This window comes from Malus sylvestris, chromosome 6 (assembly GCF_916048215.2).
Source record: "Malus sylvestris chromosome 6, drMalSylv7.2, whole genome shotgun sequence".
In the NCBI taxonomy this organism is placed as follows: Eukaryota; Viridiplantae; Streptophyta; class Magnoliopsida; order Rosales; family Rosaceae; genus Malus; species Malus sylvestris.
Window position 1 is genome coordinate 17516432 of NC_062265.1, and position 22210 is coordinate 17538641.

A 22210-nucleotide genomic window follows, 5' to 3' on the forward strand; every position below is an offset into this window, starting at 1 on the left:
GAGGCCCAAAGAAAGTGGGTCGCCGGAAACCGGCTAGACCAGTCCATCGAGTATCTTCGATGTCGACATGTCGAGGTTCCAGAAACTGATGTCCATTGCCCATCTCAGCTTCTTTATCTCCATTCCCAGATTGCTTCTTGTTTCTGGGTTTTTGTGATTTCGCAGATTGACGACGGAGGTGAGAAATTGAGAGAGAACCGACATAACGTTTTGTGTTGATTCCCACAGACGGCGCCAAATGTTGATGCACAAAACCGGAGGGGTCTTGGAACAACGTGAATCCGACCGTGAATCTGCAAAAAAGTAAATAACACAGGATGTATCGTGGTTCACCCCAAGGTTTGGGCTATGTCCACACTCATTATGTATTTATCTGAGGGAGAGAGAGCTCTGAGAGTGAGAGCTTTGAGAGGGAGTGAGGAGCCTTAGGCATTGGCCTCTCCTAATTGTAAGAACTCCTCACTTTTTACATATTTGCCCCTTCTTTTATTACATAATTACATTTAAGTCCCCCGAGTATTTGTACGAGATCCAAATACGGAGGCCCTAAGTATGGTATAAACACGCTGAATGAAGTAAAGCTTATTTATTGATATCTTCGATAAATTATGTTGATGCACAAAACCGGAGGTCTTGGAACAACGTAAATCGGACCGTGAATCTGCAAGAAACGTAAATAACACAAGATGTATCGTGGTTCACCCCAAGGTTTGGGCTACATCCACACTGATTATGTATTTATCTAAGAGGTGAGGGAGAGAACCCCTGAATATGAGAGGGGATGTGAGAGGGTGAGAAGGCTTAAGAAATGGTTTCCCCATATTGTGAGGGTGAGGAGTCCTTTTATAGAATAAGGGCTCCTTACTTATTACATATTTGCCCCTTCCTTTATTACATAATTACATTTGAGTCCCCCGAGTATTTATACGAGGTCTAAATACGGAGGCCATAAGTATGGTATAAACAGTAGTCCCCCAAGTCTTCAGTCAAGAGAGTCTTTTGGCTGGAGACTTGAAATTCAATCCATGTGTAGGCCGAAGTAACTAGATGTCGTCTTGAACTGATACTTGATATGAGGTGGTACTTAAAGTGAAATGATGCTCAACTAGAAGTAGCACATGTTGCGAGGCTGCTCTGCTTGTGGCTTATGTTGCCTTGGTTGGCTCGGCTTATGGCGTTGATGGTGAGGGAGTCCCTTTTATAGAATAAGGGCTCGCTCCTCAATACATAAGTGATGGGCTAAGAGTTGACGCTCGCGGCGAGGTGGTTGTTCAGCTGGCGACGAGGCGGTTGCTCAGTTGGCGGCGATGCTCTCTAATGATGGTGAGGGGGTCCCTTTTATAAAATAAGGGCTCGCTCCTCAATACATGAATAATGTGCTCGAGTTGATGCCCTCTAATGATGGTGAGGGAGTCCCTTTTATAGAATAAGGGCTCGCTCTTCAGTACATGAATAATGGGCTAAGTCCCCCAAGTATTTTTCATGAGGCCCAGTTGAGGCCCAATATATGGTACATAATGTAGTCCCCCAAGTCTTCAGTCAATAGAGGTTGTTGGCTGGAGACTTCAAATTCAATCCATGTATGGGCCGAAATGGCAGTTGTTCGGATGTGGTCTTTGTAGACCGTGCACTGAAGCTTTGTAGGGGAAGCTTTGCAAGTGAAGCTTTGAAGCTGGAGCTCTGTAAATGAAGCTTTTGAAGCTAGAGCTTTTGTAAATGAAGCTTTTGAAGCTGGAGCTTTTGTAAATGAAGCTTTTGAAGTGAGAGCACTGTAAATAAAGCTTTTGATGCTAGAGCTTTTGTAAATGAAGCTTTTGAAGCTGATTGACATGAGTGATGCTCATGAATGTTTATGTTGATTGACATAAGTGATGCTCATGGATGTTGTCATGAGTGATGCTCATGAATATTGACATGAGTGATGCTCATGAATGTTTATGTATGATTGATATGAGTGATGCTCATGAATGTTTATGTATGATTGACATGAGTAATGCTCATGTATAATTTGAAGTACTGGGCATACTTTTGATCACCTGGTTGGTGGTAATAGCGACAGGTTGACGAATAATTTTAGAGTACTGGGCATACTTTTGATCATCTGGTTGGTGGTAATAGCGGCGGGTTGCTGAATAATTTTGGAGTACTAGGCGTACTTTTGATCACCTAGTTGGTGGTAATAGCGGCAGGTTGCCGAATAATTTTGAAGTACTGGGCGTACTTTTGATCACCTGATTGGTGGTAATAGCAGCGGGTTGCCGAATAATTTTGGAGTACTGGGCGTACTTTTTATCACCTGGTTGGTGATAATAGAGGGTCTGGCTCTTTTGGGCATATGGGCCTTCGCTCTCCACATAACATTCTAGACCATTATTTTGGGCCTTTAGATTTTTTATTTTTTTTTACCCTCTGATGGGGTTTATACAGATGTCTTCGAAAGATAAGAAAAATAAATTACATCATTCAAAAAAGAACTACTGGGACTTGGCGACAGCAAGATTTCTCCCTTCACATCAACCTCAGCGGTCCAGCTGTTGGAGGAAAACTTCACGTAAAGGCAGGTTTGGTCAGCAGGCATGGTCTCTCATACTTTGATACTTTTTCATGTTCTCCGAATAGGTTTTTCAAAATGGGAATATGCATGATGAAAGGTCAATATACAGCACGAGATCTGAACACCAACTGGTGTACTCCAGCTGTAAAAGGTCAGTATACTTATTCAAGTGCTAACCTCTTTCCTTTTTTTCCTTTATTCCACTTTTGCTTTCTCAGGAAATGATTTCACATGGCTACCACCCTACAAAAAAGATGCATGGGATGAGTCACTGAGCTTTCTGAATTATTGCTTATCCTGCCTTACATGGTGAAACTGAGTGGAGCTTTGGTTCGAGGAGAGCCCGAAAAATGTGAAAGTGGAACCACATGTCCTTGTTGCACTTGCCACGTCTGTGAGGCATAGGGAGAACATGGAGGTGGTAGCCGCATTGGTTGAGGTGCTGCTGGAAATGGCAGTGCTTAGGCTTCGATCGCAGCCTAGCGGAGTCTCCCACAGCCAGAAGTGGAATCGATGTTGTTCTTTTGCAGAGGCCGAGCCACTTTGGTTGCATGTACTTCTGCTTCCTCCATGGCCCCATGTGCATTTTCTTTTCCTTCATGCATTTCTTGGCGGCGGAACATAAAATTTTAATCAGGCTTTGCAGTCTCTCAACTTTGCCGACAAACACTTCAGGGAATTTTTGAACCAGATCATTGTATTCGTCGCTCACTCAAGCCATCTCGAATTCGTCTTTGAAGTTCATCTCTATGATCACCCTCATTTCCCCCTTCTTTAGACTTGAACTGTTCACCACATCCAAAAATGAGTGCTCTCCTGAAGGAATGTCCAATGAACTCCTCCACTTAGACTTGCACATGGCACTGTTGTAACCAGCATTGCTAAGTCTGCCCGAAACTTCTCTCATGAGGCAGCTCCAGCAACCGCTCGCCATCGGTTTCTCACAACCACACTTCGTCCCTGATCGCTGTATCTCCTTAACAGCATCCCTTGTCAAACTTCTAATCCTCGTCTCTAGAGAACTAGTCCTACATAAGGTAGCTTGTAAAAGTTGGATCCATCGATGAGAGGTGCTGTGAAATGCAACCTTCCACAGTTGCACATGCTCCACCATGAATTTGTACGATCTCTCCATGTTGTTTAACGGCCAACCTGTGTACTCTTTCCACACATCTTTCACAAATATTTTGTATTCATCGCCAAACTCCATGCGGAAAGGCATCACGAATGGCCTCGGAGGAAGTGTTATAGCCGCCGTCGATGTCGTTCATGAGAATCAAGACATTCTTGGTCCTTTCAGCTCCAATATGCACGAGCTCCACCGTCCCCTCATCCTCGTAGTAATCGTCATCACTCTCGTCGTTCTCGCACCCCTTGTGGTGGTTGTGGCGGTGGTGTCTCTAGCTTCTATGGCTGTTGTGGTTGTTCTTGAGGTAGCTGCTCAAGTAAGAATACCCGCCTACCCTCTCAAACACCTTCTCTATTATTGATTTTCTCAGCGACGCCACCGACATCATAATTAAATTACCAAAAAAACCCACAAACATGGAAGAAGGAAGAGAGAGCTCAATCTTGAACAACGCCAAAAGGCAGGAGAGCTCGACAAGATGGATTGAGGGAGAAATAGATGAAGGAGAGCAAAGTGAAAATGGCGAGAGTCAAGAAAGATCCTTGTAAAGAGCACAACATCGGAGACGACGACGACAGCGACTTGGATTGCTTTTGCCTACCCACACTTATATGGGCATGCTACTTTGCACTGGGGGCTCAGTGTCGAAGCATAGCTAAGGTATGTACGTTTAGCTCTTTCGCTGCTTGCTTTGATTTGGAATTTTGGAACCTTATTGTTTCTGGGTTTTTTTTTTAGAATACAGACTGCATGTAATTAGATCTTGCCCATCCCCAATAGGATTCCCTCGGACACCATCATAGCGAGAAAGAGAGAGAGAAAAAGAGATAGCTAAAGCTTAAGAAACAGTAGCAATTACAAAGATGGACAAATCAGAGATATCTGGATATTGGTAATGGGAATGACCCAAACATGTATGCTTCCAAGTGGTTGTGACTTTGGTGCTACAGTGGTGCAATGGTATGATGGTGACAGGTGTAGTAGTCAAATTCACGGTGCTGCAGTGGTGTAGTAGTATGATGGGTTTTGTAGTGACTGTACAGGCATTTGGTTCTTGGGTTTTTGCAGATTCACGGTGGAGGCGAAAAATTGAGACAGAACTGACATAACTTTTCATGTCATTTCCCACAGACGGCGCCAAATGTTGATGCACAAAACCGAAGGGTTTGGAACAACGTAAATCCGACCGTGAATCTGCAAGAAACGTAAATAACACAAGATGTATCGTGGTTCACCCCAAGGTTTGGGCTACGTCCACACTGATTATGTATTTATCTGAGAGGTGAGGGAGAGAACCTCTAAATATGATAGGGGATGTGAGAGAAGTGAGAAGGCTTAAGAAATGGCCTCCCCATATTGTAAGGGTGAGGAGTCCTTTTATAGAATAAGGGCTCCTCACTTATTACATATTTGCCCCTTCCTTTGTTACATAATTATATTTGAGTCCCCCGAGTATTTATACGAGGTCTAAATACGGAGGCCCTAAGTATGGTATAAACAAATTACAAATATGTGCATACTCATGAATCAAAACAAACAAACAGGAGGGGGCCTTCACAAAGGTTGCTCATGAGAAGTCTTAGCACTCGGCAGAGCCACAGAAATAGGAAGCACCTGAGGGTGATCATTTGGAGCCTCAGTACTGGGCAGAACCTCAGAAAGATGAGGCACTGAAGGTTGATCATTTGGAGCTTCAGTACGTGGTACAGCCCCAAATGACGAAGGCAATAAATACCTTTCGAACAAACTCACAAACCTCTGATGATCACTTAAAATCTGACCCTCGGATTCCTGTAACTGGTCAAGCTTTCTTTTCATACTTGTAGCATAGCTATATGCGAGCCTGTGCAACTGTTTATTTTCATGCTTAAGCCCTCTGATCTCCTGTTTGAGACTTATCACTTCAGCCGCCAACGATTCAACTTGGATGGTTCGAGCAAATAGGCGTTGGGCCATCTTAGACACAAAACATACACACTGAACACTGAAAGCCAGGGAATCCTTAACAGCCAACTCATCAAACCATTTGGAAAGTAGTATGTTGTCTTTGGGAGTGAGAAGATTCTTGGCCACCACCGCAGCAGTCATGTCATTCTTCATCACAGAGTTCCCAATAGTAAGGGGACCAGTAAGGGATAAGAAGGATGGGCGCCATATGCTGTCTTGAGGAGACATAGCTACCTCTTCCACAACATTCAAGTCCAAACGACAGTCGGACGGGGCAGATATTTTCAGAAATGATGAAGAAAATATGAGGTACAGTAAATCTCAGAAATACAAAAATAGGGGGAAATTCCTACAAGCGGTAACTCTATGAACGTACTTCCAGAAGCAGATTTTCCTGAGTAAAATTTATTAGCAATCTTCACGCGTGACATTAGCTCCTCGGATACCAAGGATAACTTTGCCAAAGAACTCTGACAAAGTTAAGGCACGATGATGTGAAAAATAAGTTAACACACAAAATTAAACCCTCTTTTTATCAAATGTAGTAAAGTATGTAAGTAGGGATCGTTCTAGGCCGGGGATTAGGAGGGATTGCTAAACACTTGAAAACTGACTTAAAAACATAAAAACAAAATTTAAAACACTAAACTAGACTCAAAGAATGCAAAACTATACTTTAAAATACTTAAACAAACATAAAACTCAAAACAGCAACCTAATGACTCAAAACTGCCTAAAAACCACTTTCTGGGCAGTTTTGAGAACCTAACAAGAACTTGGACGAAGTTGGATGAAAACTTGAATCAAAACACTTAGAAACACAATTCAAAACACCTTCTAACTAATCTAAGACTTCAAAATAAAGGGGGATTTGTTTTGGACGAAAATTGAAAACAAAACAGAAACTTTAAAACAAAACAAATTGTAAAACGTTTTTGGATGGAAAGGATGGATAAAAGGCTAGTTAGGAGGTTCTTCTCCACACATGACACACTTGCAAACAAAATGATTTTCAGTTGTTCTTTCAATAAATTATGAAACTCAACACCCCAAGTTAATTAGATACGCTTAAATTAACCTTCAAGTTCTCCTTAAGTTAATGAATTGGATGGAAAAGCGCATACAACAATTCAAAGCATTCCTCAAAGGTTCCTTACGTGATGAGCACAATAAAGATACAATCAAGAATCATGAAGCACAATGAGAACTATAAGTGTTGACGAGGCATTCGTTACTATGATGAGCATGAAACTAGTGCCAAGAATTCATTCAACGCGATCGTTTTCAAGCGACCTTCACTACTTGTGATTATAAGATTGTAACTATTAGGTGAAACTCCCTCATAATCTAGCATCATATTCATGCATGAAAACTAAGCGTGCACTCTCAATCAACATACACAAATAAGTTATCAATCAAGTAGATGAACGAATTGAATCCGCAACTTATGAAATAACAACTGAATGTAATCAAATCATATTGCAAGCATGTACATGGTTTCGAATCACCCCCCAACTAAGGGGGTTTAGTTCCTCATTCTTGCAATACAAAGATACATAAAATTAGACATTAAAATCAAATGAAAGAAAACACCTAAAATGCTCCAACTTGGAAAGCAAGTGCATCAATGGATCTCCCTTCCTCCTTGTTGCGGCATGAAGCTTGTGGACAGATTTTTGGGTGGATTTATGGTGTAGAATGGATGGGGAATGATATGGAGGGGTTTAGGGTGAGTGTGGAAGAGTGTTTGATGGTTGGAAGGTGGTGGAGAACTAGGCAAAGAGGGTGGAAGAAGGTGGAGTGGCTGTTATGTTTTCTAGGCACTAGAATGGTGTTTTTGGGGTGTTTTGCTTCCTAGGGTGTGTATGGACGAATTTCTGTGATAAAATGATGAATATGGGGGATTGTTGTTTGGCCAAGGGGTGTAAACATGTATTTATAGGCCCCAAAAACCTTAGAAAATCAGGTTAGGCTAGGGATGAAATGCATGGCAAGTTGGTGTGTGTGGTGTGCAATGGTCCAAGGGTGAAAATGAAGTGATGATGCAAAGTGTGAAGGGTAAAATGGAGTGGTGTTGCAGCTAGGGAGCATGAATGATTGTGTACATTGCATAGAGATGGAAAGGGAGGTGAAATGTGTCAACAAATGGGTCAAAGGTGCAACAACATGTGTGACACATGCCCTTGGATTCCAAATGTGAATGATGGAGCATCAATCGGTGCATGTAATGGATGTAAAGGTTGTCTAAAATCTAATGGGTGAAGGGAACAAGAGGTATCAAGCAATTGAGTGAAATAATTAAATGAATTAAAGCATGAAATCAGAAATTATGTAGGGGACAAGAGTGATCAAGCATGGCATGGGAATCCAAAGGGAATTCTATGTGTTTTGCATGGCAAGGAGTGTGCAACTTGGAGTGACAAATTTTTGGGCTGAATTCTTTATCTTTTGGACACTAATTCTTCACATTCTTGGCCTCTTTAGTTCTCAAATTCGTCCATCCACTTTGGCCCATGCATTTGCTATCCATTCCAAGCCCAAAACATGCTCCAAATGCCTCCAAAATGCATCTTCTTGCATACTTTGTACTTAGAGTCTTTCACTTTGCATGTGGGCTTCTTTGCATGTGTATGATTTGTCATTGTTTATCCTTGCAATTACACACACACACTTGCACACACATATGCCCAAAACGTCCATCCTCATGCATGCAATCCATTTGAGCCCAATATTGATCCAACATGCACCAAAATGCACTTTTCTTGCCAAGGTTGTTATTAAGACCTACAAACAAATGAAAATGGCTTTAAACACTAAAATAACTAAAGAAACACAACGTAAACGCACAAGAACAAGCCAATTAAGTTGCATAAATATGCTCCTATCACACGAGAATTTTGAAATTCCAGCTACCCTACTATTACCCACAAGGGTAAAGGAATAGCACCACTACTAGCTAATTGGCAAATCCCTAGATGTGTCAACCTCCATCTTTTATGGCAAAGCATGCTCACAAGAATGCCCAATTTTTCCTCATATCCAATAATACACCTTCAATAGATCTGCTTGTTCAAAAATCGAAGAGGCAACGCTCTCCAAATTTCGAAAGCCAGATCTACAATAAATCTGCTTATTTAAAAATCGAAGGGGCAACGCTCTCCGCATTTTGAGAACCAGATCTTCAACATATCTTCTTGTTCGAAAATTGAAGAGACACCACTCTCTGAACTTCGAGAGCCATATGTCCTTGGATAAAATTTGCCTGCAATCTTCACACGCAACACCAGCTTTTGGATACCACAGACCACTTTGTCAAAGATCTCTGACAAAGTTAAAACATGTGAATCTTGCAGCTCCCACTACATTGCTATGACCGAGAAGGGTAAAGGAACAACATTACTACTTGCTGTTGAGGAAAGTCTTATATATGTCGACCTTCATCCTCTATGGATAGGCAGACCTGCAAAAATGCTCAATCCTTCCTCACATCTGAGAGAGGGCTCCCAACGAAGCCTCTCAAAATACTCAGCTTCTTTCTCCCTCGATAATACCTCTGCAAACCAACCACACCAGAGCAAGAGTATCTCATATCAGGATGAAAAGCAAGAGTATCCCATATCATGCTTTTTCCCTGTCTTTTCCTTTGCCCATGCTCTACCTGCAAGACAAGGAGAAAGAAAGCAATCAGTCGGAACCTGAAATCAAACTTCCGATCTAGAACTGATTGCTTGGAACCTTTGCCTAGTTGCTTACCTAGCATTGCTCTCGAGTACTCATCATCAACTGTTGTCAAGGTCATGAATTCTTTCGGGAAATACATCAAAATAGTTGATATGATATTGACAATTTACACTGAAGCTGCCAAGCATGGATGAGTCGCTGAGAAGTAGTGCTCTGAATGACCATTTAAATGCAAAGGTTGCGCACCACTTCTGTGATGCAAAAGATTGAAGCAAAAGGTTCAACGATGAGCTGGAACAGATCACTACATCATGATGCCCTTCCGGCAAAACCGTACAATCCAGATGGATGAGTCTAAGTCAAATCCAAGCTTGGCATCGCTGCCTTATCTGAAGAGCTCGAAAAGCTTTAACAACCTTTCGTTGGCACCATCGCCAAAGAGCAAAGCCTCGCCATACCACATCCACTACTTTGTCAACAGCAAAAGTATCCCATATCATCAAGGTCGAATGAACTCTTGATTTGATGGACTTGTTTTGACGGTCAAATTCTTGAGTCGGCCTTATACTCTGGAGGAAACCAGAAAACCCTCCAGCCTAGTTCAAGAATAAGCCTGTGCAAAGTTACTTCTTCAAAAGCAAAAGTATCTCTTATCATCTATTCTCCATGTCCTTTTCTTTGTCCTTGTTGATGTCTACAGAACAAGGAGAATGAGAACAATCAGCCGGAACACGAGATCAAACTTTCGATCTGAGACTGACTACTTGGAACTCTGATTGCTTACTTTGTCTGTCACCTCTTTCGGCAGATCTCCTCACTCAGAGACTTGGGGGACTCCTACTATAAGGTTTGTATCACACTTGACCAAGCCCGAAACTACAAGTAAGCTTCAAGTGAAATTGATACATTACCTTGTGCATCTTCATCGGTTAAAGATACCACCCCTGGATGGAGGAAAAGTACTTCTAGAGAAGATGCCACATCTACCTATGAGACAGATAAGGCAAGTGAAAACGATACCACACTTTGGTACTTAGAAGTTTCATGATTATTCAGTGGCTTGGATCTTGCAAGTCCCCAACCGAGGAGCTTCCCTCACTCGGGAACTTAGGGGAGCACTGTTTGTACCATACTTGACCAATCCCAAAACTACTGAGCATCGGTCAACGTTATACCGTCAAGGATACACAAGAGTTTCCCTCCAACCAGGATGCCAATTATAGCGCGACACGTGTCGACATCAAAGGCTAATCATAGCGCGACACATGTCAACATCAGAGGCCAATCACAGCACGACACGTGTCAAAGTCAGAACAAAGCTAAAGACTCTCTTCTATAAAAGGAGATCATTCTCTCACAATATTTCCTAATGTCATTTGTACTAAATCATTCACTAGAACTCACTAAAGGAGAGCTTGAACATATGTACTTGTGTAAACCCTTCACAATTAATGAGAACTCCTCTACTTCGTGGACGTAGCCAATCTGGGTGAACCACGTACATCTTGTGTTCGCTTCCCTGTTTCTGTCCATTTACATACTTATCCACACTAGTGACCGGAGCAATATAGCGAAGGTCACAAACTTAACACTTTCTGTTGTACCAAAGTCCTCATTGATGTTGTGCATCAACAATGTTTTATTTTATTTTGTTTATTTTTCCCAAACAAAGTGTGATCTAAGTTTGGGGGGGCCAAGACGCCATACAAAAGATCCACATAGTGACCATGCGTGTCTTTTAAGTTTCTCAAATATTGATTCTGCACATGTATTTGAAGTTTTGTTCATAATTATGTTTGATAATGCAGCTCATTCATGGATGGAAGATCGTTCATGGATGGAATATCGTGCATGTGCGAGTCAAGAGACGCACAAGCAGGACAACCGAGTTTGCAGTCAGATGGAAGTGGGTGGAGGTTCTTGTTAGTGTTTAGGAGAGTTTTGAGCTAGATTTCTTTGTGTATTTGTAATCAAATCAATCAGTAATTGAAATGAATTTGAAGGTACGTAGTATGATGAAGATGAGATTCAGACGAAAATGGAGTTCATAGCTCCATGAAACTTCATTGGATTAGATCCACAAAACTCGGCGACAAACTAGGCATTACAGCCGTTGCAATCCCACCATTGCACCGTGACTATGATCACATGCATTACACATGCTTTCATTAAATTCTTAACAAAATCGATACGTGTCAAATCATACACCATTAAGATGTTATAATCTTAACTGTTCATTATAAGTCTACTGCAACTATAAACAAAACTCCAGGCTAATTCGAACTTCTTCAACCCAGCAACATCAGAGATGAATTTCCAGCTGCTGTACTTACGTTCCAATAGTTCTTTCTCTACGCCATTATTCGATAGGAATCATAACTTTAGCTAAGAAAATGGCTCACCCACAGCTGGTGAAGTGGAACTGTGGCAATCACCTGCATTCACATGAAATCATCTTTCCAAGGTTTCCCAATTTACAATGTTAGTTTTTGCCCTGCATCAGGAGGTTTTTCTTTTAGCAGCTGCTATGAATCAAGTCTAGCTGAGCTATCTTCACCAGTTCCATCAATGCCTAGCTTTACGCTCTTCAGTTCAAGTTCTTCAGTAGAGCAAAGAAATATATCGTTAAGATTTAAAACCAACATGGCGACATTATATACTGCATATGGAGGTATACATTTCTTATTTCCTGGCTCCTTTTTTTATTCGAAGCTGACTACAAATTAGTTACATTGTTGCTAAATGACTAATAAGCTATTTATCTGTGCTTAAAATCCTTAACCGGGTTCTTTCTTCCTGGAAACGCAGAGTCAAGTGTGGAGAAACTAGTCGTGCTTACAGATTGCTCATCTGATAAGCGTGATGTCGATGGTGGAGAAGTAGAGCGTAAAGAATTCTGGAGAGGTGGAACAAACTTGTCTTCTAGGGCTGCTGGAATCCACAGCAAGAGGAACAACACAATTGGACTTGGCAAGCTTGATCAGCTTAATCTCGGTGTGAACAATCTGAATTCTTAAAGTCATTGCTGTGACCAATCTGAATTCTTAAAGTCATTGCTCGATTATATCCAGTTAGCAACTAGCTAGTTGTCTAATGTTTTTTCTTTTATAAGGTTGAAAGACGTCTTAAGTGAACTTACTCCTCTCCAAAGATAACAATAACAAGATTCAAAGTGCGAGTTGTGGAAAACAACATTTTTTTTTAACAAACCATATTATCTACACTAATGGGAATGAGGGGCTTAGCCTCACTAATGTGGTTTAAATTTAGAACTAAGTGGCGGAAAACAACACCTCTCACTTACAAATGAAGAAGAATACTACAAAACTATAGAACTAAGTGGCAGAAAACAACATTTTACAAAGCAGACAAAACAAAAATGCGTTTGCCGGGAGTCGAACCCGGGTCTATTGCTTGGAAGGCAATTATCCTAACCGTTGGACTACAAACGCTATACGGTAGAGTGAGTGCCAAAATTATATATCACCTTTTTTGTTACCTAAATTATATATCAACATTTTACAAAGAAGATGCATATTCCTGAAATTTTTTGTATGTTTTTTATTCCTCAGTTCTCTGAAGAACCAAACAGTCTTATCATCGATTAACAGTATCGGACATTCGATAACCACCCTGTTTTGGATATGTTGGTGGTGGTGGTTAAAACCTAGTTCCGCCACTGGTTGCGGTGGGTATCCAATGAGAGTTTCAAGAAGCATTTATCTCCAGTTGATATACATAATCAGAATCCCTCGCTATCTCCTCTCCAGTTAGCAAGCTATAAACTTGCAGAACGACGGTAAAAACCAGTAACGTGCATAATGCATAACAAGGAAAAGGTGAACATCGCAACTGGAAAAAAAATGAAGTACAAGGGGACCGATCAACCATGAAAACCGGTGAAAAATTGCTGCATACATGATCCAACAATTGCCAGGTAAATGGGATAAAAGGAGCTAAATTACAACTTCGATAGGTAAATGGTGGTACAAGATTTGGTAGCTTCCTAAACACACTAACTTTATTGAGTCTCATCAAAACTAACCCTGCTCGATTTGGAGCCTCAAAAAAGAGGCAGCTAACAAACCCGCCCTCGCAAAATTTGAAAAAATTAAATTCTTTCTAGTGGTACACGATTACATTGTTGTAGCTCAATGTACCGCAACTCGTTTTCAGGATGCAGGAGCATATTCTTGGATTGCTGTGGCCAGTTTGCTTCTATCTTCCTCTGTTTTCAACCTAATTAAGAAAGTATGCGCCACAACACTATCACTTTCACCACCTTCGCCCTACAAAATCCAAGAGAAATTGCACTTATTATTGGATGATATGAATAACAAGTTAACATTTATGCTTCATGGAGTACCTTGCATCTTCCGAAACTATGTACAAGGCAATTAAGCCCCGCTACTGTTTGAAACTTTGAAGACCCGACAATATGTTTTGTTCTTAACGATTTACTTTACACACCATAAAAAAAAAAAAAACCAGTGACACAGAAAACTATATCAAATTTCCCCACAGAACATACGTGCATGCGTATTTCACTAAGATCTACGAGGATTAAAAGTTCAAAACTAATTAATGGATCAAGAAACAAACACAGAATCCCAGAGAAAAACAATCAGGAGTTTTCTTTGGCAGCCAAACAGCTTATAATAGCCTTTCTGAGGGTCAGATATTTAATCGATAGTTGTATAAACCTGGCTTCTTCTTTTTTCCTTCGTAAAGTTAAATCGACCAAAAATTACAAATTGGATATCCAAATATCAGCATTCTCTTACCGCAGTATGGAATATTGCAACAAGGGAATTCTTCTGTACATTCGTCTTAATGCCAGAATATAACAAGGCATTAAGCTGCACTCTTCCCACCTACCATCAGAAAAGAGAATAAGTTAAACTTCGGCTGAAGACGTACACTTCTAAATGCAATGACTTCAACTCATCAAACAACAGGCCTGACTTAAACAACGAAAAGGGACAACAGAAACTAAAAAATATTATAACTTTAAAAGGACGAAATGGGAATAAAGCAATAGAAATGAAGATTTTCTTCTCTCAAACAAAAGCAAATCTAAGAATTACACCCTTTTGCCAACATACCACACTTCTTAAAAGCACACAATCAAACTAAAAAGCCTAAAGTTATTGTGTCTAGAAGAAAACATACATCGTTTCGAACAATGATTGTTGGTTTTGATTCTTTTGTACCCTTGCTGACACCCTCTTTGCATTTAATACATAGCTTCCCTGTGCCTTTATCTTTCCATGCATCTTTATCTGCTGGATCACTTGACTGGAATAAACGGAGAGGGTGTTGAAAAAGTCAATCAGAATATGCAAGTTACAAACGGTGCTTGGCACATGCAATCTCAGGTTACCAAAACATTAAACAAAACACATACGTCAAAGGCAGCAAATGTAAAATAGACAAAATTGCATCACAGAAATTTCCTATCTAAAAACGGAAGTATCTCAGACCAAAAATACAGCAGTTAATTTGAGCATGACAAACAGATAACATGCATTATTATTTTAATAACTTGACATGAGAACAAACTAAAATTCCTAAAACAGTACCAAATGGCACTTATGAAATGTTCTACAGTGGGTATGTAACTTGATTAATCATCATGATCGCCCGATAAGAGCACCATAGTTGTAGACCTAGGCAAGCCTTTTATGTATGAAATACGGACTAAATGTCTAAAGCTGAGGCTGCCCCTCCTTATTTATTTTTATTCTTCTTTTTGGCTTTGTGAAACATATCAATACAATACCGCACAATAAAATATTAGCATCAGTAACTGCAGTACAGGAGTTAATAAAATGCATGAATGCGCATGTTAAGTCTACTGATATGTATTGTTTAAAACCTCTATTTTCTACATATGGATATATCTATTACATCAACATCTTCATATAACTCAAACGTGGAAAATCCAATATAAGTAATTAAGTATCAATAGACTGATACCAGCACGCATTTTTATAAACTTTGAATGAAAAAAGAGATTAAATACAACATTTGGAAATCAATGAAAGTAAAGAGGGTTTCAAATTTGGTAGTGTGAACAAATTCAGAATGCTATTTATGAATATTATCTTAATGAATAGAGAAGATTACAAAGTTTCATACTCACATACCTTCACATAAAGTTTGCACTTGACTTCATGGACTACAACAACACCCTTCTCTTCAGACTTTTCCACAGATGGGCTTCCAGGTTGCTCCAATCCATTTTCTGGACCAGAACATGAACATTCAGTACTTAAAAAGAATCAAAGACCATATTGAGATAATTTCTACAACTATATCGAGATAATTTCTACAACTATCAGCACAGGTAACCATCACCATTAAACTTTAACAGCTATAAATATGGTGAACGGGATGTAGTACAATGCAAACCCTATATGTCCACAAGCTTGGACCATGAACCTAACACAAAGGCACAAATATAATCACGTCCTGCCACATAGACCCACTAGTGGAACACTAAAAGGAATGCAACTGGAGAGACAATAAATTCAAATTTAATGATCATGAAGTCATAGGCGCATGAGCTTCTTTCCCTTAAATTCTGAAAACCAAGGAAAATTTCTTCATACAGTCAGGAAAATCCAACATAACAGAAGCATTTGAATATGATTACCCAAGTTGCAACAAAAAAAAAAAAATTATTTAGTCAACTCCTGACTTTGCAAGTCAAGGAAGTGCCTTTATTTGTTGGTAGTCTTTAAAACAAAAACAAAACAAAAAGATAAATCAATTGTCCCAGGTTTCCCAAGTGAGGTGTCCTGAATGTGTCAACTTCATCTCCAGACTACTTTTTTTGAATTGGATGTCTACGAAACACTTTAGTATTGGAGGACTCAACATGTAGGATACAGGCATTTACTTAAGGGATTCCATGCTTGACATCACAGGTGCACCAATTGAAAACATACTTAGTTCCATTTATGTTGCAGCAATAGGCTTTAGGTTTCAAATTAATTGACAAATTAACAACTCAATCAAATGCCTAGCCCTTAATAAAAAGGAACAAAAGGTGGTATTTAGCAATAAAAAAGTCTTCTAACAAACCCAATTAAAACCAAACATCGGAAGCTTACAAGCTTCACTCAGAGAAATGTTTCTACATAACAAATGAGAACTCATTCATCAAGACAATAACTATAGTTGGATGCTTAAAGCATATGAAATAATATTATGGCATGGAATCAAACATACATGAAGAGGTAAATTGAGGGGGGAAATTAACAGAAAATAAGAGTAGCAAAGGTAAAAGAGCAAAAACTTATTGTCTCACCATCATCTGCTTCATCTTGCTTTGGGGGAACTGAACTTTGAAATCCTGGTACAAAATTACCAAAAAGAACTAGCGATAAATCAATGACAGGCAGTAAGCAAGTAATAAGTTAATTGTGAAAATATACCAAGCTACTTGCAACCACTTCCAACAGTAGATTAAACATTCTGAACATTTTAGGAATCTACAAACTTTATCATAAAATACTCTGGAAAGAACCGTACAATATCAGTGTTTTCTCCTGGTCAGCATACCCTTAATTACTTGTACCATGTTCTTTCTGTCCATAGAAATAATTCAACATAATTTAGGAATGAAACATTTTTGCTCTACCGTGTAATCTGAATTTATAATCGGATCTACAATGAAACACATCAAGAGTCAAGACCATTTATACCATAAATGAAACATGTCGTTAATATGATACCTACCAAACATGGAAGGGGGCTGATTGTTGAAGGGCAACCCAGGGCTTTGACTGTTGGATAATAATCCAAAACTGGGAGTGCTGGAGAACGCCGCAGAACTCTGAGTATTGGAAGACAACCCTGAGCTTTGACTGTTAGAGAAAAGTTCAAAACTGGGAGTGTTGTGGAAAGCCACAGAACTTTGACTACTAGAAAATACTCCGGAGCTTTGATCATTCGAAAATATTGCCGAGCTTTGACTATTGCCAAATATTTCGAAACTTTCAGTTTTCTTTTGATCTGATCCAGTGCTCTGACTTGTGGAAAACATTCCAGAACTTTGAGTATTGGGAAATAGTCCGGAGCTCTGACTAGTCAATAAGACTGACGAGCTCTGGCTGCCAAATATTTCTGAAGAGCTTTGACTGTTAGAAAATTCTCCTGCAGAACTTTGGATTGTAGGTGTTACTCCTGTGGAGCTGTGGTTGTTGGAGAAGGCACCTGCAGAGCTTTGGCTGTTGGAGAATACTCCAGAACTCCATGAAGCAAAACTAACAGTTGTACCAATTGGTGAAAAAAAGGGTTTTGTCTGATTAAATTTTGTATCACTATTCGCAGACTCGGGAACCATTTTCTTTTCAGCAGTAATACAAGATCCTGCTGCTGCCAAATTTTCTCCTTTTGCAGCATTTACTTTAAGCCAGTTAACAACATCACTGAATTTCTCCTGAAATGAGAGCGTGAATACAGAAACTAAATTTAATAAACATTTACTATATGGTAGAAACGATTTAAAGAGAAAAAGTGAAAGGAGAGAGGGTGGGGATGGGGGAGATAGAGAAACTAATAATGCGAAGGAAGAAAGAGTATGCTGGTGAAAACTTTTGCCATCCCCACACTACCATGCCAAATGGAAATAATTAGGAAGGATATAGAGGTCTTGAACAAGCAATTATTGAATGAACTAATCCAAATGGCTTCTATGAAAGAATTTTATTCAACGTCTCATCTAATTGCTAAGAATATAAAATTACCCAGACAGGATACATATCCTTTCAAACAGATATAAAGTTGAAGAGAATTACGATAATGTTTGAAGCATGAGCTAGATAATCACGGACACCATCTTCCCAAAGTTCATCAGGATGAGTCTTTAGTTGTGTTTGTACCCAACTGTACAAAAACATATTCATAGAGAAAACATTATCAATTCTAAAGGGTCCAAATTCCAATAAACATAAGACAACTAAGGGCCATGATTCTGAGTAGCAGGAATAATTTTGAGAACAAATAGGAAATTTAAATAATGTAGAAACTTCAATATTATATAAATCATATCAAGTCATACTGAGATAATGAAATGCGTACGTAATATTTAATAAAGAAGAATAGTGTCTATAAAAAGAAACCAATTTAGTTGGAAACCTGATAAGAAACTTTGGCATAGCCACATACAACATGATGAAAGCATATATAGTTGTTGCAAGAGAAACAAGATGGACCTTGCAAATTGGGTGTTCAGAGCTCTCACATGCTGCCGAGATGCTGCAGCCCGCTGTGCGTCCAAAGGAGGTGTATCTGTTGACTTCTCTTGAGAAGGCTCTGCCCTATTGGAGTCAAACGAGGATCCCGCCATAATCCTTTTGTTCCGGAACTGCATATGGTGAAAGAGAAAATATAAAAAAATCAACACAGCAACTGACATTCCAAAATCTCTAGCCCCCACACTCCACACCCCACCAATATAAGAAACAGTATTCCCTTGAAAAACTTAAATGTAGAAATTTAAAACCACCAATAACCCCTTTGATGTCTTGCATAAGACCCATAATTAGAGGCGTTCCATACTTTACATCATTAAAAACTTCTGAAACATTAAAACCAAAACCGTTCCATACTTTTCATTATTAAAATCTTCTGTTTCATTCTGAAACCAAACCGAAGCTCAATAATCAGGATGGATGCGGCATCCATATTTGGGAACCAACTAATACCGTGCCGAACCGATGGAAATTAAATATAATATATATATATATATATATATATATATATATATATATTAAATCGATGTGTCCCGTCCCCTTTTAATTGGTTGTTCGGCAAGTTCATTCCTTCGAACCCCATGTAGAAGCTGCTAACCTACTGCCAAGCTCTCCCAAATAATCCCAAAAACCAGATAATTGCTACCGATGTACTTTATAATGGACATCAATGCAAGTTCATTCCTTCAATCCCCATGCAGAAGCTGCTAACCTACAGCCCCTCCCAAATAATCCCAAAAATGACTTCATCCAGATGATTGCTACCGATGTACTTTAAAATGGACATCATTCCAAACCCTTGCAACTAGATATGCTTGCAATTTAGTTCAATTAGCTAAGACAATGAACTTGGGAGCAGCCTCTCCATAAATGGGGGTAAGGCTAGCCGACATTCACCTCTCCCAGACCCTGCGTAAAGTGGGAGCCTTGTGCACTGGGTACGACCTTTTTTAGCTAAGACAATGAACTTAAATGGACTAACAATTGCCTCTTGGTGGCTGCCTGCAACAACCTTCTGGATTTGTGCACCGAGTTTGGACGGTGTCATTTGCTCAACTCCTCTACACTTTTCATGCCATGCTTCTTAAATTTGAGAATTATTTAATATGGTACCGAAGTGATACCAGATCATGCAGAAACTAATTGGTTCGGTATGGTCCGGTACCATTTCCTCAAAACCCCCATACCGAACCATCCCATACCAGTGGACATTTCTAGTATCACCTACATACCGAACCGTCTCATACCGTGCCCACCTCTACCCATAATCACCCATAATGTTTGCCTTGTAATATTTGACAGCCATTGAGCCTACATTGAGAGGCAACTGAGGTCCGAGGATACCAAATGTCCATCGAACAAATGCTTGCCTAGGAAGTGGATTTTCCTTCCATTTTTTTTAGTGAATATTAAGATTTCAATCAAAGCCCACGATTCAGTACAGAAATGCAACAATGAGTATCTAAATACCAACCGACAACGAACCAACAAACCAGACGCCAAAAGAAATAAATTAACAACAGAAAGCCTAATTTATCCGCTTCCGATAAATACAGACATACACCTTCACTATCGAAAGGGGAACTTTAATATTCCTCCAAGTCAAAGCTAATAAGCCTAACATCTTCCTTGACATCAATAAAACCTGCTCCTTCTTACTTCTACCATAACTTCGCCATCTACCCTTCTCCTTAAGAAGAGAACGGCCGCCTAATTTCCTTTTTAAAGTCTGCATATCTTCCACACCCTTTGCTCAGTTTTACGTTATTATTCCTACTTTATTACTTCGCCTACCCCCAAAATCCTTGGTCAGCCCACAAATTGACAAAAGTTGATTTTTTTTTTTAACAAATAATCCCACAATTCCAATCTGTAAAACTAATAAAAACCCAATAACCCTTTTAGATTATGTACTCCTTCATAATATAATGCAAAGTTGCAACCTCTATAGCTAATTCCCCCCTAATCAGCTTAAAATTCAAAACCTTTGGGATTTATTCACACAAAACAATTAAAAAAAATCCGCAGGGCCTCCAATACACTTCAATCCCAAAAACAAAAGCTAGAAATTAGGGTTCCCCCTCCCCCCAAAAAAAATCAATAAAAATTGCATAAAAACAACAAAAAGGTGAAATTTTTAAAAGGGAAAGTGGTACTTACAGGCGAGTCAGAGTTGGAGTCCGATACAGAAAAACGTTTCGGACCTTTCGTCATCATGATTCGGGCTTTCCGGGTTCAAAAGCAGAATAGGGTTCTTCAAAATTTCTCTGCTTTTTCCTTCAGACTGGCAACAGTGCAAGCAAAACGAGGAAAAAATGAAGATTCCTTTTTTTACAATTAAACAAAAAATAAAATAAAGGGAAAGGTGATTAGAGCCTTTGGATCAGGTGGGGAACCAACTTTTAATTTGGACCGTTGCATTGGTTTCCCACTACAGTATTATTTCACGTGGGTTTTTGTATTAATTGGAATTTGAGAGACCACTTGGCTACCGTCCATTTTGTAGTTTTTTTCTTTAGTTAAATTACAGATTGCCTCTTCAGTTTGAGTACAATTACAATCTCCTACAATATTTTTAAAATATTTTAATTTTATACATAAAGTCATGTTTAGTTGCAGCATCAGATGTTCATTAATCAATCTGTTAAATTGATTGCTAAGCGATAGCATGACAAATGTAGGCTCCACATATTTGCTAACTTGGATTACAGACCAATTTAGGAGTGTCAATTTATTTCAAGAACACCAATGAATCTTTTTCTCGGAATATGATTCTATCTAGATCCTCTTTGTGAGGATATTGGGTATCAGTTCATCATATTCGTTTATCAGTCATTATGCGACCAGAAATCATATATTTCAACGTTGATTTGCTTGAGCAATTTCCCAGATGAGAAAAAGGATTGAACATCAGGGTGACATCATGACCACAATATGCCAGAAGCGTTGGAAGAAAGGTGTCATACCGTCCGGTCTAGGAGTCGTGGTAGGTTTCATTTGGAAAACAGCTGCTTTGATTTCCTCCGCATAAAATGACCTGTCTAATTCCTTATTCATCGTAGTCGTCACTCTATTCTCCAAAGGGCGATGCAGGAGGTCAAAGAGCAAAACAGCTCGCTAAAATAGTTAGGCCAAATCGGATAAATGATACATGTGGTTATAAAGTATTCGGAAGATAATCTATGTGCTAAAAAAATTTGGATTTAAACCCTTGTGGTGTACTTCGTTAACAAATTTAGTCTAAAAATGATTTTTCCATTAACTATCTGTTAATACATGGATAAAATTGTACTTTGATATTTGCAACAAAAACATCAATACGCCACCGCCGTAAATAACAGATTAGGAAAAGGTATCTATCATTACCCAATGGAACTGACAAAATAACACATCAGAAGCCCCAAAAAATTCAAATATTGAATTATAAATCTTTTACTTGTTCAATTCTACCGGATCACAACATACAAATACTCCATAAAATCAAGAAATTCTACAACAAGCTGAAAATCTCATAACTTTCAACCAAAAAACAAATCAAACAGAGATATGATTGAGTGGCGAGAGTGACAGGTTGGGAACTTAAAAAGGAATCTCAGAAAAAGTAAAGAGACGTACAAATCGGTACGTAATGAGCGG

The 22210-nt window shown here is 39.3% G+C and overlaps 1 protein-coding gene, 1 non-coding gene and 1 pseudogene across 3 annotated transcripts; all 3 read right to left on the minus strand.

Moving 5' to 3' along the window:
• Positions 1 to 2846: 2846 nt before the first annotated feature.
• On the minus strand, positions 2847 to 3764 carry LOC126625479 (uncharacterized; annotated as a pseudogene).
• An 8927-nt stretch (positions 3765 to 12691) lies between these two features.
• TRNAG-UCC (transfer RNA glycine (anticodon UCC)) lies at positions 12692 to 12763 on the minus strand. The gene has a single exon. It is a non-coding gene; the product is annotated as a tRNA-Gly (tRNA).
• A 412-nt stretch (positions 12764 to 13175) lies between these two features.
• On the minus strand, positions 13176 to 20906 carry LOC126626651 (uncharacterized). 2 transcript variants are annotated; one of them, XM_050296024.1, is made up of 9 exons: positions 20735 to 20906; positions 18536 to 18687; positions 18119 to 18206; positions 17058 to 17760; positions 16627 to 16695; positions 15461 to 15558; positions 14484 to 14609; positions 14096 to 14185; positions 13176 to 13600 (listed from the first exon to the last, which is right to left on the minus strand). In XM_050296024.1, the coding sequence occupies exons 1-9, from the start codon at positions 20789 to 20791 to the stop codon at positions 13484 to 13486; spliced, it is 1500 nt and encodes a 499-aa protein (XP_050151981.1). In that variant the 5' UTR covers positions 20792 to 20906; the 3' UTR covers positions 13176 to 13483. The 2 variants fall into 2 exon arrangements, with proteins under 2 accessions (XP_050151981.1, XP_050151982.1); XM_050296025.1 differs by having other exon boundaries at positions 16627 to 16671; positions 20735 to 20903.
• Positions 20907 to 22210: the final 1304 nt, after the last annotated feature.